Consider the following 12,617-nt stretch of genomic DNA (forward strand, 5'->3'; position numbering starts at 1 on the left):
GTTGGTTTTCCTTTGCCCTTCCAGCGCCGTGTTCACCTGGACCAACCTGCTGGTGGTGGTGGTGGAGCTGTGTGGCTGCGAGCAGGAGGCTCTGGATTTAGTCCCTCTGGTGACCAACGTGGTCCTGGAAGAGCATTACCTGATCGTGGGAGTGGTGGTGGTGGTGGATCCCGGGGTCATTCCCATCAATTCCCGAGGCGAGAAGCAGCGGATGCACCTCCGGGACAGTTTCCTGGCGGATCAGCTGGACCCCATTTACGTGGCCTACAACATGTGATGGGAGGAGCTGCAGGAGCCCAGAAGGACCAGGGTGGTGATGGAAGTGAAGCTGGTGAAATTACTAATACTTGACCTACAGTTTGAGGTTGCTGCCACATTCCCTCCCTCCCTCCCGGCCCCGGCGGAGCAGAGGGAATTTGGGAGGCGACTGGCAAACCTTTGTAACAGTTTACTGAACACATGAGCTTTAGAGAAATGCAAAGTGGGAAAGTGTGTGAGCTACAAAACCCCCAAGGCCTTTACAGTAGTGTTACTTTTTCATCCGTTGTACATATTTGTATTTTTATCTAATCCCGGGGTAGGATTCTATAAGGGGAGGGTTTATTTAGTTAAGATAATAAACTATTAAGAAAAAGGGTCATCAGAGAGTTCTGCAGTTCCCTGCTCCGTGATCTCCTTTGCATCTGGAGCTGCTCATCCCCTGGGATCACACGACTTATTGACAATTGTGCCATGACCAAATCAATAACTTACGGAATCGAAGAGTTACTTATTCATATAGAGATTTCTGGAATTTAAAAAAAAAAAGAATTTTGCCTATATTTTAAATATGTAAATATTATTATTATACATAATTCACTTAGATAGAAAATTAACTTGGCTAATGAGGACAGCTGAAGGTTGATGTTTTTAAGGACAGGTGACTTTTGTGGTCCTCAGCATCCTGGCATTGGCTTAGACACAATGTGAGATGCTCCCACCTTCCACAGGTTTCTGATTTCATTTGTCTCTTCATTCTGGCCAGAAGTGTGTCAGAGCATGTAGAACCTTTGAGATTAAGGCAGATCTTTCTCCAAGAGATGAATTTAAGGTGGAACTGGGGAGAAATGGGCAATGCAAGTCCCGAATCCTGAACTGGAACGATGCAGCCTCATCCTCTGGCTCCAGGTGTGGGAAGGAAAAACATTCCTTAGGTGGACACACAGGTAACTCCCCTGCTTGTGCCATCCATGACTCCTTCCATCCCCAGGAAATACTGTAAATAGGCTTTAATAAAAACTGGGAGCAAACAGCCCATCTTCCCTCAGAGCATTCCCTGGAAAGAACAGGAGAATCCTGGCTTTGAGTCGGATGCAATTTTTATTTTACAGCCTTCCACCTCCTGGGTCAGCTCCAAAGTTAGGGAATGGGAAGAAAGAGAAGCCTTAGAGCAGCAGGTCCAAGCTTTTCCTGCTGGGAAGCCCTTCCACGGAGCCGGTGGTTGAGCTTTGACTAAAAAATGACCTTTTCCGTTGTAACACTTCATCTTTTAATAGCAATTACATTCCTCTGGGTGCTAAAATATGATTTTGGAAGCCTTGGGGGCTGCTACCAGATCCTGCAACAGGGTTTTTTTGAGTCCCATGTGGTATATACAGTGTAAATATAAAACTTTTCAGATGTTCCAGATACCTCATGCAAAGTTTTTAGGCCGTTTTTAAAAAGGTTTGTGTGGTGTGGACTCGGAAGATCCTGTGGCAGTTCCTGGAGGAGCAGGACCCGGTGGATCCGTGGGCAAAGCCCAGCCATGTCCTGGAAAAAAAAAAAAAAGCTCCTGCTGCATCCTGGTAGTTCCTCACCGAAAAACAGGAGCTTTTAAAAAAAAAAACTCAGAGAAGAAGTTTGAAAAGTATATTTTTGACAAAAAAAAAAGAAATAAAAAAATAAATATTTGGTGGGGAAAAAATAGCTTTAGGAACTGGAAGTTTTCTGGCAGGTCTGGGCTGAAGGTTCTTTGCAAACACTTCGGTTCACGGGGGCACGTTTTGGAACCTTTTCTGTGTTTTCCACAGTGTCAGCAGAATAGGCACCAAATCTTTAGTGTGTTTAGTTTTAACAAATTGACCACAAAGTGGGGACAGTGACAGGGGAAACTGTGACTAACACAGTTGCTCCTGCAGCTTGTTTTGGGTGTCAAGTGCACAAAGGTCGTTCTCCCTTTTCAGCCAGAAAATTCCTGTTATTCCGTGTTCTGTGTCACCATTTTTGTGTTTCTTGCACAGCCCAGGCCTGGCCGAGCAGCTTCACTCCAATGTGACCTTTCCAGGGAAAATTCTGGTGGTCTTGGACCTTTTCCTTTACTCAAAAGCTTTAGTTAAATTGTTTCAGCAAATGCTTTTTGTCCCCTGGAGTGGATTTTAAGTCCAGTTCCGGGATTGTCATTTATTTTTCCTCGTGATCCTTCACAAACGAAACAATGTGTGTGTGAATTCCAGCAGAGATTCCCAAGTGTGGTAGGTGGCATTTTTGAATGAGACTGGATTCATTTGATCTTGTTTTCCCTTCATTTTTTGTTGGGATGGGCACCCATGGCTTTTTATGCCTCGGGGGCTTTTTTTTTCTCTTGCAATTCCCTGGGTGCTCCAAGTCTTCCTTCCAGCACGTTCCATTTCCCTGTGCTGGAGAACTGCAGGATGCAGGGAACATTCCAGGGCCATGGAGCAGCTGCTCAGTTTGGCTTCCCTGGGTGCTTTGTCCCTGTTTTTGGCACAGTGGGAAGCAACGTGCTGGGGGAGGAGGAAGGATGGAGCCGGGACTCCGGAATCCCCAAATTCTTCCTCCGGCTCCACGAGCTTCCCACAGGTCATTCCACTCCTTCCATTCCTTCTTCTTGTGATTTTTCCATATGGGAACAAACCAAGATCCTTCACTCCAGACACTGGCAGGGGCAGGGCTGGGTGCTTTTCCCAAAAAAACAGCCTCTCTCCCCTGGTTTGACCTCCCAGCTCCTGGAGTTGCACAGGGCACGTTATTCCTTCCTCTTGTCCATCAGATTCCAAGCTTAGCAACTGCAGTGAAACTGAAAAACTGGGAATTCTTCCCACTGGACTAAACTAGTTTGTGTGTCTCACTGTTTCTGGATCTTCCCTGAGCAAACTATGTGGGAACAGGTCGGTTTTATCCTCTTTCTGTTGGAATTTGCACTTCATTTCTGGTTTAAATCAACGGAATTCAGCTGTTTCCTACTAACTGCTCTAAAATAAGGTTGTAAAAACCAGATCAATTTTAGCCCTAGATGCATTTGTTTTCCTTTAATTTCTGTCAACCTCTTTCCCATTGTCCAATCCAGACTCCGGCGTTTCTGTAATTATGTATAAAGGTTTTATTTATTTAAAATTAGCTTAGTTACATTTTTAAATTTAACACCTGGCTGGACAGTGTCCCATTAACGCATTGATTGTGTTTCCTTTGTCTTGTGTTAATAAATATTGATGCCTGGTTGCTCGTTTAGTCCTTCAAGACGCTGTTTCCATGAAGGAATTTTTGTTTTTTTAAGGAGGGAAACGTGGGGTTTTTTGGGAATCAGAGCTGGGGAAGGGACTGGAGCACAGGGAGAAGGGGCTGGAGAACTCCTGAGGGAGCTGGGGGGGCTCAGCCTGGAGAAAAGGAGGCTCAGGGGGGACCTTGTCGCTCTCCACAGCTCCCTGATGGGGTTGGAGCCGGGTGGGATCAGGCTCTGCTCCCAGGGAATGAGGGATGGGATGAGAGGGAATGGCCTCGAGCTGTGCCAGGGGAGGGTCAGGCTGGAGTTTAGGGAAAATTTCTTCATGGAAGGGGTTGTCGGGCCTTGGCAGGGGCTGCCCAGGGAGGTTTGGAGTCCCCTCCATCCCTGGAGGTGCCCAAGGAAGGCCTGGACCTGGCACTCAGAGCTCTGGGCTGGGGGACAAGGTGGGCATCGGGCACAGGTTGGACTCGGTGTAAAACCCGCCCGCGCGTTGGGCGCGCTAAACCCCGCGGCGAGGGCTGGGAACACCGGGAATATCGGGAATATCGGGAATATCGTGATTTCCCCGGCGGCCACCGCGCTCCCGTCCCCACCCTGCGCCACCCCCCGGCCGCGGGGGGGCGCTGTTGCCGCGGCGCGCCGCTCCGCCGCTCGCTCTCTATGGTCGGGCCGGGCGGGGCCCGGCGCTCAGGCGGCCGCTCTAAGCCCCGGCGCGCGCGCGCTCCGCGCCGCTGGCGCTCTATGGCGGGGGCCCCTGGGCGCGCTCTCTATGGTCGCGGCCCGACCCCCCCGCCGCCGGCGCCGCTTCGCTGAGGCGGGACCGGGCCGGGGCCGGGACCGCGATCCGGCGGCTCCGGCGCTCCCCACGCGCGGCCCCGCGGGGCTCTGAGGTAAGCGCGGGCTTTGCGGAGGCCGCCCCGTCCCCCTTTGGGCCCGCCCGCCCCTTCCATCCCCCCCCCCCCGCCCCCCCCCATCCCGCCCCGCGGCGGCCGTGAGGGGACGGGCACAGGCCGCGGCCTCGGCCCGGCGGATCCCGCGGGGAGCTCTGGCCGCCGCCGGGCCTGAGGCGCTGCCCCGCGGCCTGGCGCTGCTGCCGGGGCCGGGCCGGCTGCACCTGGGGCTGTGTGGGGGGAGAAAGGGGTCTGGGGGTGACGAGGGGTCCCCCCGCTTCCCCCTCCCCGGGTCCCGTTCCCCCCATTCCCGCTCCCCCTCCCTGTTCCCGCTCCCTCGCCGCGTCTTGGGAGGGGGGAAAGGGGGCTCTGAGCGCGACGAGGGGCCCCCCCAGTCCCGCTTTCCCCCGGGGGTGAGGGTTTAAAAGGGGGTCCCCCGGTGCCCCCCGACCCCGGTCGGTCCCGGGCAGCTTGTGACAAACCGCTCGTTGTGACAAACGGGAGCTTTATCGCTCATTAACCCGCCCTTTAATTAATGGCCGTCGGTACCTGTTTTCCCAGGATTTTGCCCCAAACCGCGTTGGGGAGCCCCGGCTCCAGCGCTCGGGGAGGATGTCGGTGCTCTCGGGGGTATTTTCCTCTCCCAACCCATCAGGTCCCCCCGATGCCGATGGAATATTGAGGTTTTTGGGCTGCAGCTTTTGTGTCCGAAGCCTCTGTCAGGGATGTTCCTGTACGGGCTGGGGGGAGAGTGGAAGAAAACACACGTGCAAAGCGCTCCTGGAGTTTTAAGGAATATCTCTGGATGTTCGTGGAATGGGCTCCAGGGCTTTGACCGGGCACGTTGACTCGGGGCTCCTCACATCTGCTGGGATGTGCTGCCCTTCGCTCTGTCTTTCGCTGATTTCTGGGGAAAAAAATGGAGTTCTGACAGTTTTCTGGGTGAATGAAATTTCCCCAAGCGTCTCAATTGCAAAATTAGGTAAAAAAATCTTTTCACTGCCGAAAGCAGCTGATTTTAAGGCACTGGAGAACCCCAAATTCGCCCAGATTGCTTCAGTATCATTTAAAAAAAAATTCTAAATCCCTTTGAGCAGTTTGTAAATGTCAGAATTTGTCTCCTTTCACTGAGTAGTTGAGAACCAATGCCTTGTCCAATATACTTTGACTTCTGACTTTATAAAGCCTTTAAAAATATGATTAATTGGCTGTTACAATATTTCAGTGGTGAGACATCGTTTAGGGCCTTTCCTCTGCTCGATTTGAAAGGGCAAAGCAGCACTTGGTTTCTTCCTCTGGTGCTCTTTGTAGCATTTTGGGGAATTTAGAGAATTAGTGAAAGTTGTGGGAATGAGGTTTGTTTGGTTGGTTTTTTTAAATTGCCACTCCTGAGGCATTTTGGGTGTTTTGGGGGGGTTTGGCTGGTGGGTCACACTGAGGCCTGTGGGATTTGAGAGGGGGTCTGTGAGCTTTGGGGTGAGAAATGGAACGTGCCCACGATGAACTGTGACATTCCTGCTTCTGTTTGAAATCCTTGGCTGGAGGGAGATGATGCCCAGAATTCTGGGAGTCCTTGAACTCCCTTCATGAGCTGCTGTTGGAGAATCCTCTCAGTTAAATGACTTTTGAGCTGTAGCTGCCTGGAGACTTTGGTTTCGCTCTGAAAAGCATCACCTGTACCTGTCTGACTGTAAAAAAGTGGGGTTTGTCCACACTGGGGCAATAATTATTCTCTGGATAATAAACCCTCCTATCAGGGCTCTGTGACAGGTAAAACTCTTCCTTCACTGAGCAGCTTTTTCAGCTCAGTAAATCCAAATTCAGCTCTTGGAGCAGTTTTACCTGTGACTGTGCTCAGGGATTTCCCTTTTTGGTGCTTCTTGTCAAAGCTTGAGACCTGCAGGTTGAGGTTTTTCCTTGGAAAAGGAGGTTTTTTCCTCTGCAAGCTGCTGGATGCCAGTTGCTGTCTCAGGTGCTCACAGGAGGCCGTTCCAATAGGAAATTCCTGGTTTTCCAGCTAAATAGGTTGTTTTAGCAAGGTAAAGGCATGTGAGTCTTGTGAGACTGTCACATCCACGGTGGGTGTGAGGTGCAGGGGGAATTCCCACCTTGTTGCAACCCTTGCTGAGTCTTCTCATGAACATTGTTGTACTCAAACAGATTGATGTTGGATGAATAATTAAAATATTACAGAGCAAGCAGAGATGGAGTCAGCTCAAAAAGCACATTTCTAATGGGAAGAACTTTATCTTTTATTCCTGTAAAGCAGAACTTCACACCCATGAGAGAGAGATCAGCAAACCCTCTGTGCTCCCTCCCTGGGGTGCTGCTTTTGGGTGCTTTTATTGGTTTCACTGTTTCTTGCAGACTTGGTTTGAGTCTTTCATGGGACAGCAAGGCAGAGAAAGCAGTGACAGAGGGAGGGGAGGGCAGGCTGTGGTTTGGCACTACAGAAATGAACGGGGGCTTTTTGGGGCCCTGGAAATTTATTGTCATTTTTGCTGCTGCTGGATTTCGGTTTGAGGGGCCCCCGGTAGGTGCAAAGGTAGATTTTTTTTTTCCCTTATAAAAGCTAAAGCTGCATTAGAGGACAGACAAAGTTGTGTCCCCTGCACATGTTTGTCATTAATTCTGCTCCTCATTTTGATGTGGTTGATGTTTGCAGCCACGAGGACGTCGGGAAGCTGCATCATGTGCTGGGGAGGGTTTGGTCTGTGCTGTAAAGGACACATGGAATCACAGAATCCTGGAATAGTTTGGGTTGAGAGGGACCTTAAAGATCACCCAGTTCCAACCCCCTGCCATGGGCAGGGACACCTCCCACTAGCCCAGGTTGCTCCAACCTGGCCTGGGACACTTCCAGGGATGGGGCAACCACAGCTTCTCTGGGCAACCTGTGCCAGGGCCTCCCCACCCTCCCAGGGAGGAATTGTTTCCCAATATCCCACCTAACCCTGCCCTCTGGCAGTTTGAACCCGTTCCCCCTTGTCCTGGCACTCCAGGCCCTTGGAAATAGTCTCTCTCCCCCTTTCCTGCAGGCTCCCTTCAGGTCCTGGAAGGCCACAGTGAGGTCACCCCAAAGCCTTCCCTTCTCCAGGCTGAACAATCCCAACTCTCCAGCCTTTCCTCATGGCAGAGCTGCTCCATCAATGTTTCTTGTGTCACCCAAGCACTGGTTTTGTCCCTCCAAAGCCCTGATTTAGTGCCTGACCCGGGAAATCCCGAGTGGGACCCCTGGCAGCCGAGGCTGCAGGAGCAGGACTCTGCTCTTGTTGCCTTTTCCCCCTCGCTGCGGTTCAGCTCAGCAGGGAAAAATCAATGACTCACATTTCCACAGAAAGAAATGTAATTTCCAGTCTCATAGCAACTGTCCTTTCAACACTTTCAAACCTTCTGTGACAAAATGTTTAACGCTCGCCCATCAGCTTTTAATGCTCCAGGCTGGTCCGCCCACTCCCCCCAGCTGAAACCTGCACTTGTGCATCCCTGAATCCCCCAATATCTGAGGGGGGGGATGCTGGCAAGACGTTGAACAGTTAAATATAAAATCTTAGACATGAGAGAGGTGTTGGTGACTGCATTACATGGAGACAGAGTGGCTCTGGCAGGGCTTAAAATTCAAAACTGCGCTCTCTCTCTGCTTCGATTCGAATCCCTGCTTTGTTTTTATACACCTTCAGATGGTTTAAAATAGGTTTGGCTATAAAATCTTCTGGGAAATTCTCTTGCTTAGTGCAAGATATTCTTTGGTATGAAGAATCTCAGTTTTCTTCCTGGATCTTCCTTCCCACTGGTGGGATATTGGGAAGAAATTCCTCCCTGGGAGGGTGGTTGCCCAGAGAAGCTGTGGCTGCCCCATTCCTGGAAGAGTCAGGTTGGAGCAACCTGGAATAGTGGCACAAGGTGGAATGAGATGATCTTTAAGGTCCCTTCCACCCCAAACCATTGTGGGCTCCCTTGCTAACCAGATTTCCCTGGTTTTCCCCCAGCTATGATGGAAGAGGTGCACAAGGGCAGCAGCAGCAGCTCCGTGACGCCGTCCCAGCCCTCGGCCGTACAAGGTACAACCCTCCAGGCAGCTCAGCTCTCTCATATTGCTCAACAGGTAAAGCCTGGGCCGCATCTCAGCAAACATTTCAGGGCCTTCAGAGCCACTTTTTTATGTGCCACAAACCATAGGGTCGTTCTTAGAAGCGCATGGAGAAGAAAAACCAGGAAGAGGTTGAGGAAAAATGTGTTTGTTTGTCAGTGAACGATGTCAAATTAATGGAAAAGTGTTCAAAAGTTAATTTGGGGGCTTGTACAATGTAGAAGGTTAGGTAACCACAGGAGCTGCTCAGGAATAAATCAAGGGCCTGGTTTCATTTTTTGCTCAGAGAAAGCATTTCCAGCTCCTTTTGTAGTAACAGCAATCCTGGGTGTGCTCAGCACCATGGAAACACTTGGAGTTTAGCCCAGCATGAACATATTTAATGCAATAAATCATATGAAGTTGGAAATGTGAGATTCTTCCTCCAAGGTGACATCCCTGTCAGAGCTTTAACCTGAACCCCTCAGGATTCAGCTTTTGCTGCACCTGAGAGTGAATCCTTCCAGGAGGGTTTTCCTGGGAAACAGAAACGTTTTGCAGCTCATCCACTGTTCACCCTGTGGAGGCAATTGGTGTATTTTGATGCCAAATTTGGATTTAAGAGAGGAGAGAATATCAGCAGGTGTCCTGGGGTTTGTTTCCAGGCTGGTTTTATATAAAGTTCTGAATACCCCTTAATATTGTGATTTATGATACAAAAGTAGCCTGAAGTGGAAATTCAGCTGTGTGAGTGTTAATGACCCCTTCATCTTCTCCTGTATTTCAGATCAATAGAGGTAGTGAAGAAATTTGGTGAGGAAACTGGTTATTTACTTACAGTCAACTTGAATTATTTTTGCTTTGTGAACATGTGAACAATATCAATTGAATTAAAGTGCAAGGATTTATGTGAGTTCAGTGTCAAAACTACAAACCCTCTAGGAAGTTGCAGCATTTGCATCTTTTTAATCTTAATACGTGACATAACGTGACATATTTGATTTCCCCCAACCAAAGGGAATAAAAACCCGTTTCAGCCTTTTTCTTCTGTAAGTGCTGTCTCAAAACTGTGCATCTTTAAAAGTACTTTTAATTAGAATTAAAAGAAGCTTCTGGCAGTTCTGCCCCAGCTGAGGAGGTTTCAGTGCTGGTTTTTGGCTCTGTTGTAGATGTCTCTGGGAGGTTCTGCTCTGGTTTCACTGCTGGTTTTGGGTCTCTTGTAGATGTCTCTGCGAGGTTCTGCTCCCCTGACAGTCGTTCAGCTCCCTGGAGAGCAAGTGCAGGTGCAGGGAGTGATCCAGACAGCCCAGTCCTCCTCGGTGATCCACTCCCCTCAGGTGCAGACCGTGCAGGTAACTCCAGCAGGGCTCTACAACCCCAAACCTCGGCACTTCTGGGGGTGAGAAGATGTGCAAAGGCTTTGTCTGACCCTCAGTGCCCCGTGAGAGGCAGAGAGGGATCCAGGGATAATCCTGTGGGTCACAACATCCCCTCCTTTGGGCTGGCAACGGTTCGTGGTGCTGGACTCACCTTTGGAGTTCAAAATAAACATTTGACCTTTGTTAACAAAGGCCTCCCTTTGTTAACAAACCCAGCCCACAGCTCTGGGGTTGTGCCTTGGCAGACAGGGAACTGGGGTTTGGTCCCCAAAGGAGGGGAGTAACAGAATAATTAAAAATTGGATTAAAATGAGTCTTTGGGAAAGGTGGGCCTGAGCGAAGGGCTGAGCTGCTGCTGGCTCACCTCGTGCGCTCTGTGACTCCCTTTCAGAGGTGCCCAAGTCTCAGCTTGTGCCTCTTACTCACTTGCCACGTGATTTTTGTGAGTCACTTCCCAGAGAGGTGCCCGGGGAGTTCCAGGGAAGGCTGTTCCTGCTCCATTCAGTCCCTGCTGCAGAGCCCTCGGGCCACTGGAGTTGCACTGGGAAACCACTGCCAGCGGGGCAAGGGAGGAGCTGCCCTAAAACACAGGAATTTGTCCCTGATCCTTGTCCCACACTCCTCATACTGATAAACCATGGGAAGCAAAGCTGGCAGGGATTGTCAGCTGCCACTGCTGGAAGTCAGAGCAGGGAGAGGAGAACACGTGTCGCTCCTGGAAGCAGTGGAGCCTCTACCTCAGTTGGTTGTTGGTGCTCGTGTCTCCCTTAATCCCATTCCTTTTCCTTCCCCCTCCTGCAGGGTCCCACTGACTGGATTCTTTCCTCTTTTTTTCCCCCATGTTATTTATGAACATTGTGGCCTTGTTGGGGGGGAAAAAAGTACAAATGAGCAGGTTTTTTTCCCTGCTGATCGTGGGCTGCTCTGTCTGTCTCTGCAGCTCAGTGGGAAAGGCTTTTCCCAGAGCTCTGTGCATTCCTCTGGACTCTGCTGCTGGCACATAGATAAGAACAGATAAATATTTTGTTCACTAACAAGGAGCATCAGAGACAAAATAACACTTCAAGCACACAGTAGAATAAAGAAAGTTGCAGATAGTACTTTGCACATTTACTCCCTGATACGCTGCTGCCTCAAACATTATTTTCCTTGGACTCATGTTCTCACCAACAGACTCCACTGCTCCTCTGCCTACATAAACATCTGTGTTTGTCTCTGTGCATCACTGGTGTTCCTGTTCCCCCTCCCACCAGGTCTCTTCCTTGTCTGAGAGTGAGGATTCCCAGGACTCCTCAGACAGCATCGGCTCCTCGCAGAAGGCTCGAGGCATCTTGGCTCGTCGCCCCTCGTACCGGTACTGATGGCTTTGAAACCAGAGAGCAGCTCCTTTCAATGCTCTCGCATGCTCTGTCCACCTCCAAGTTGTTTCCTTTGCCTTGGAACATGCAGTGGGTCTGTTCATGCACCGAACACCCTGAGCTGACAGAGGAAACTTTGACTCTGCTGGCTGGAGCTGGGCCTCACCACGATGTTGTGCAGGGGAAAATGTGCCTCAGCTGGGATTTTACTCACTTGTATCATTTTGCTGAGGTGGGGAGTGGAGCCAAATGTCAAACTCTTTTTTTTTTTTTTTCTTTTTTTCCACACAGAAAAATTTTGAAAGATCTTTCCTCTGAAGACACACGGGATAGAAAAGGAGATGAGGAAAGTCCCGGGGTCTCCACTGTCACCTCCATGTCCGTTCCCACACCCATCTACCAGACAAGCACTGGACAGTACAGTATGTTACCCAAAATCCCTGCACAGTTTTTATTCTACTGGCCTCAAAATACAGGTTTTGTTATATGTTTGATTAAGATGAAACTCAAAAGTTGGTTATTATCTAGCAGTCAGTGAAGTTAGTACATAGAAATAACAGGTGTCTACAGACTTCAGATAAACTCAGTGCTTTGTAATCTTAATTTTTGCACATTAAGACAGTTAAGGCTGTTGGTGTGAAGCACACAGCAGTGTTCTGTGCTGGATTTAACCCAAAATGTCAGCTCAGTGAAGACACACACACACATATATATATATATATATATATCATAGGCCACACCAAAAGGTTCCTGTGGTATCAGGGAGGCAGCAAAAAATTAGGATTTGTCCCTTTGATGTCATCCCCTGATATTCACTGTGCTCCACACCTGCTCCAGCACGTGGAGCTCCTCCTCTCCATCCTCTGAGCAGAGGGTTTGTGCTTCAGAGGTCGTTTTCCTTCACTGGGGGCTCCAAGAGACCTGGAGAGGGACTTTTGGCAAGGAGTGATGGGACAAGGGGTCTCCTGGCTTCCACCTGGAAGAGGGCAAGGTTAGATGGGATATTGGGAAGCAATTCCTCCCCGTGAGGGTGCTGAGGCAGTGGAATGCACTTCCTGGAGGTGTCCAAGGCCAGGAGCTTGGACAGGGCTTGGAGCAACCCGGTCTAGTGGAAGGTTTCAGGAGGTGGAACGAGATGATTTTTAAGGTCCTTCCCACCCCACCCATTCCATGATTCCTTGATTTACCTGTGATTTACACTGCTCAGCTGCCAACCCTGCTGTCCTGTCCCTTCCCCGCAGTCGCCATCGCTGCCAACGGGCTGCAGCTGGCGGGGCCGGGCACGGACGGGGTGCAGGGGCTGCAGACACTGACCATGGCCAACGCCGGCGCCTCCCAGCCCGGCCCCACCATCCTGCAGTACGCCCAGACCTCGGACGGGCAGCAGATCCTGGTGCCCAGCAACCAGGTGGTGGTGCAGAGTGAGTACCCCTGGGG

The 12,617-nt window shown here is 50.2% G+C and overlaps 2 protein-coding genes across 2 annotated transcripts in view; both read left to right on the top strand.

The window, feature by feature from the left end:
- Nucleotides 1-10: 10 nt before the first annotated feature.
- LOC113975249 (disco-interacting protein 2 homolog B-like) lies at nt 11-441 on the top strand (the record flags this gene model as incomplete). Its single annotated transcript, XM_027699076.1, has 1 exon — nt 11-441. A coding segment is annotated over one exon (267 nt), but the record flags the coding sequence as incomplete, so codon positions are not given.
- A 3,828-nt stretch (nt 442-4,269) lies between these two features.
- Nucleotides 4,270-12,617, top strand: part of ATF1 (activating transcription factor 1) — an 8,663-nt gene continuing 315 nt past the window's right edge. Inside the window, 6 exon segments of the mRNA XM_027699069.1 lie at nt 4,270-4,374; nt 8,364-8,479; nt 9,667-9,795; nt 11,076-11,176; nt 11,472-11,602; nt 12,422-12,617. The exon segment at nt 12,422-12,617 is cut by the window's right edge and continues 315 nt beyond it. Coding sequence (XP_027554870.1) covers nt 8,366-8,479; nt 9,667-9,795; nt 11,076-11,176; nt 11,472-11,602; nt 12,422-12,617 — 671 coding nt within the window. The 5' untranslated portion in view covers nt 4,270-4,374; nt 8,364-8,365.

This window comes from Neopelma chrysocephalum, unplaced genomic scaffold, assembly GCF_003984885.1.
Source record: "Neopelma chrysocephalum unplaced genomic scaffold, ASM398488v2 Primary Assembly neopelma1_136, whole genome shotgun sequence".
Taxonomy (NCBI): Eukaryota; Metazoa; Chordata; class Aves; order Passeriformes; family Pipridae; genus Neopelma; species Neopelma chrysocephalum.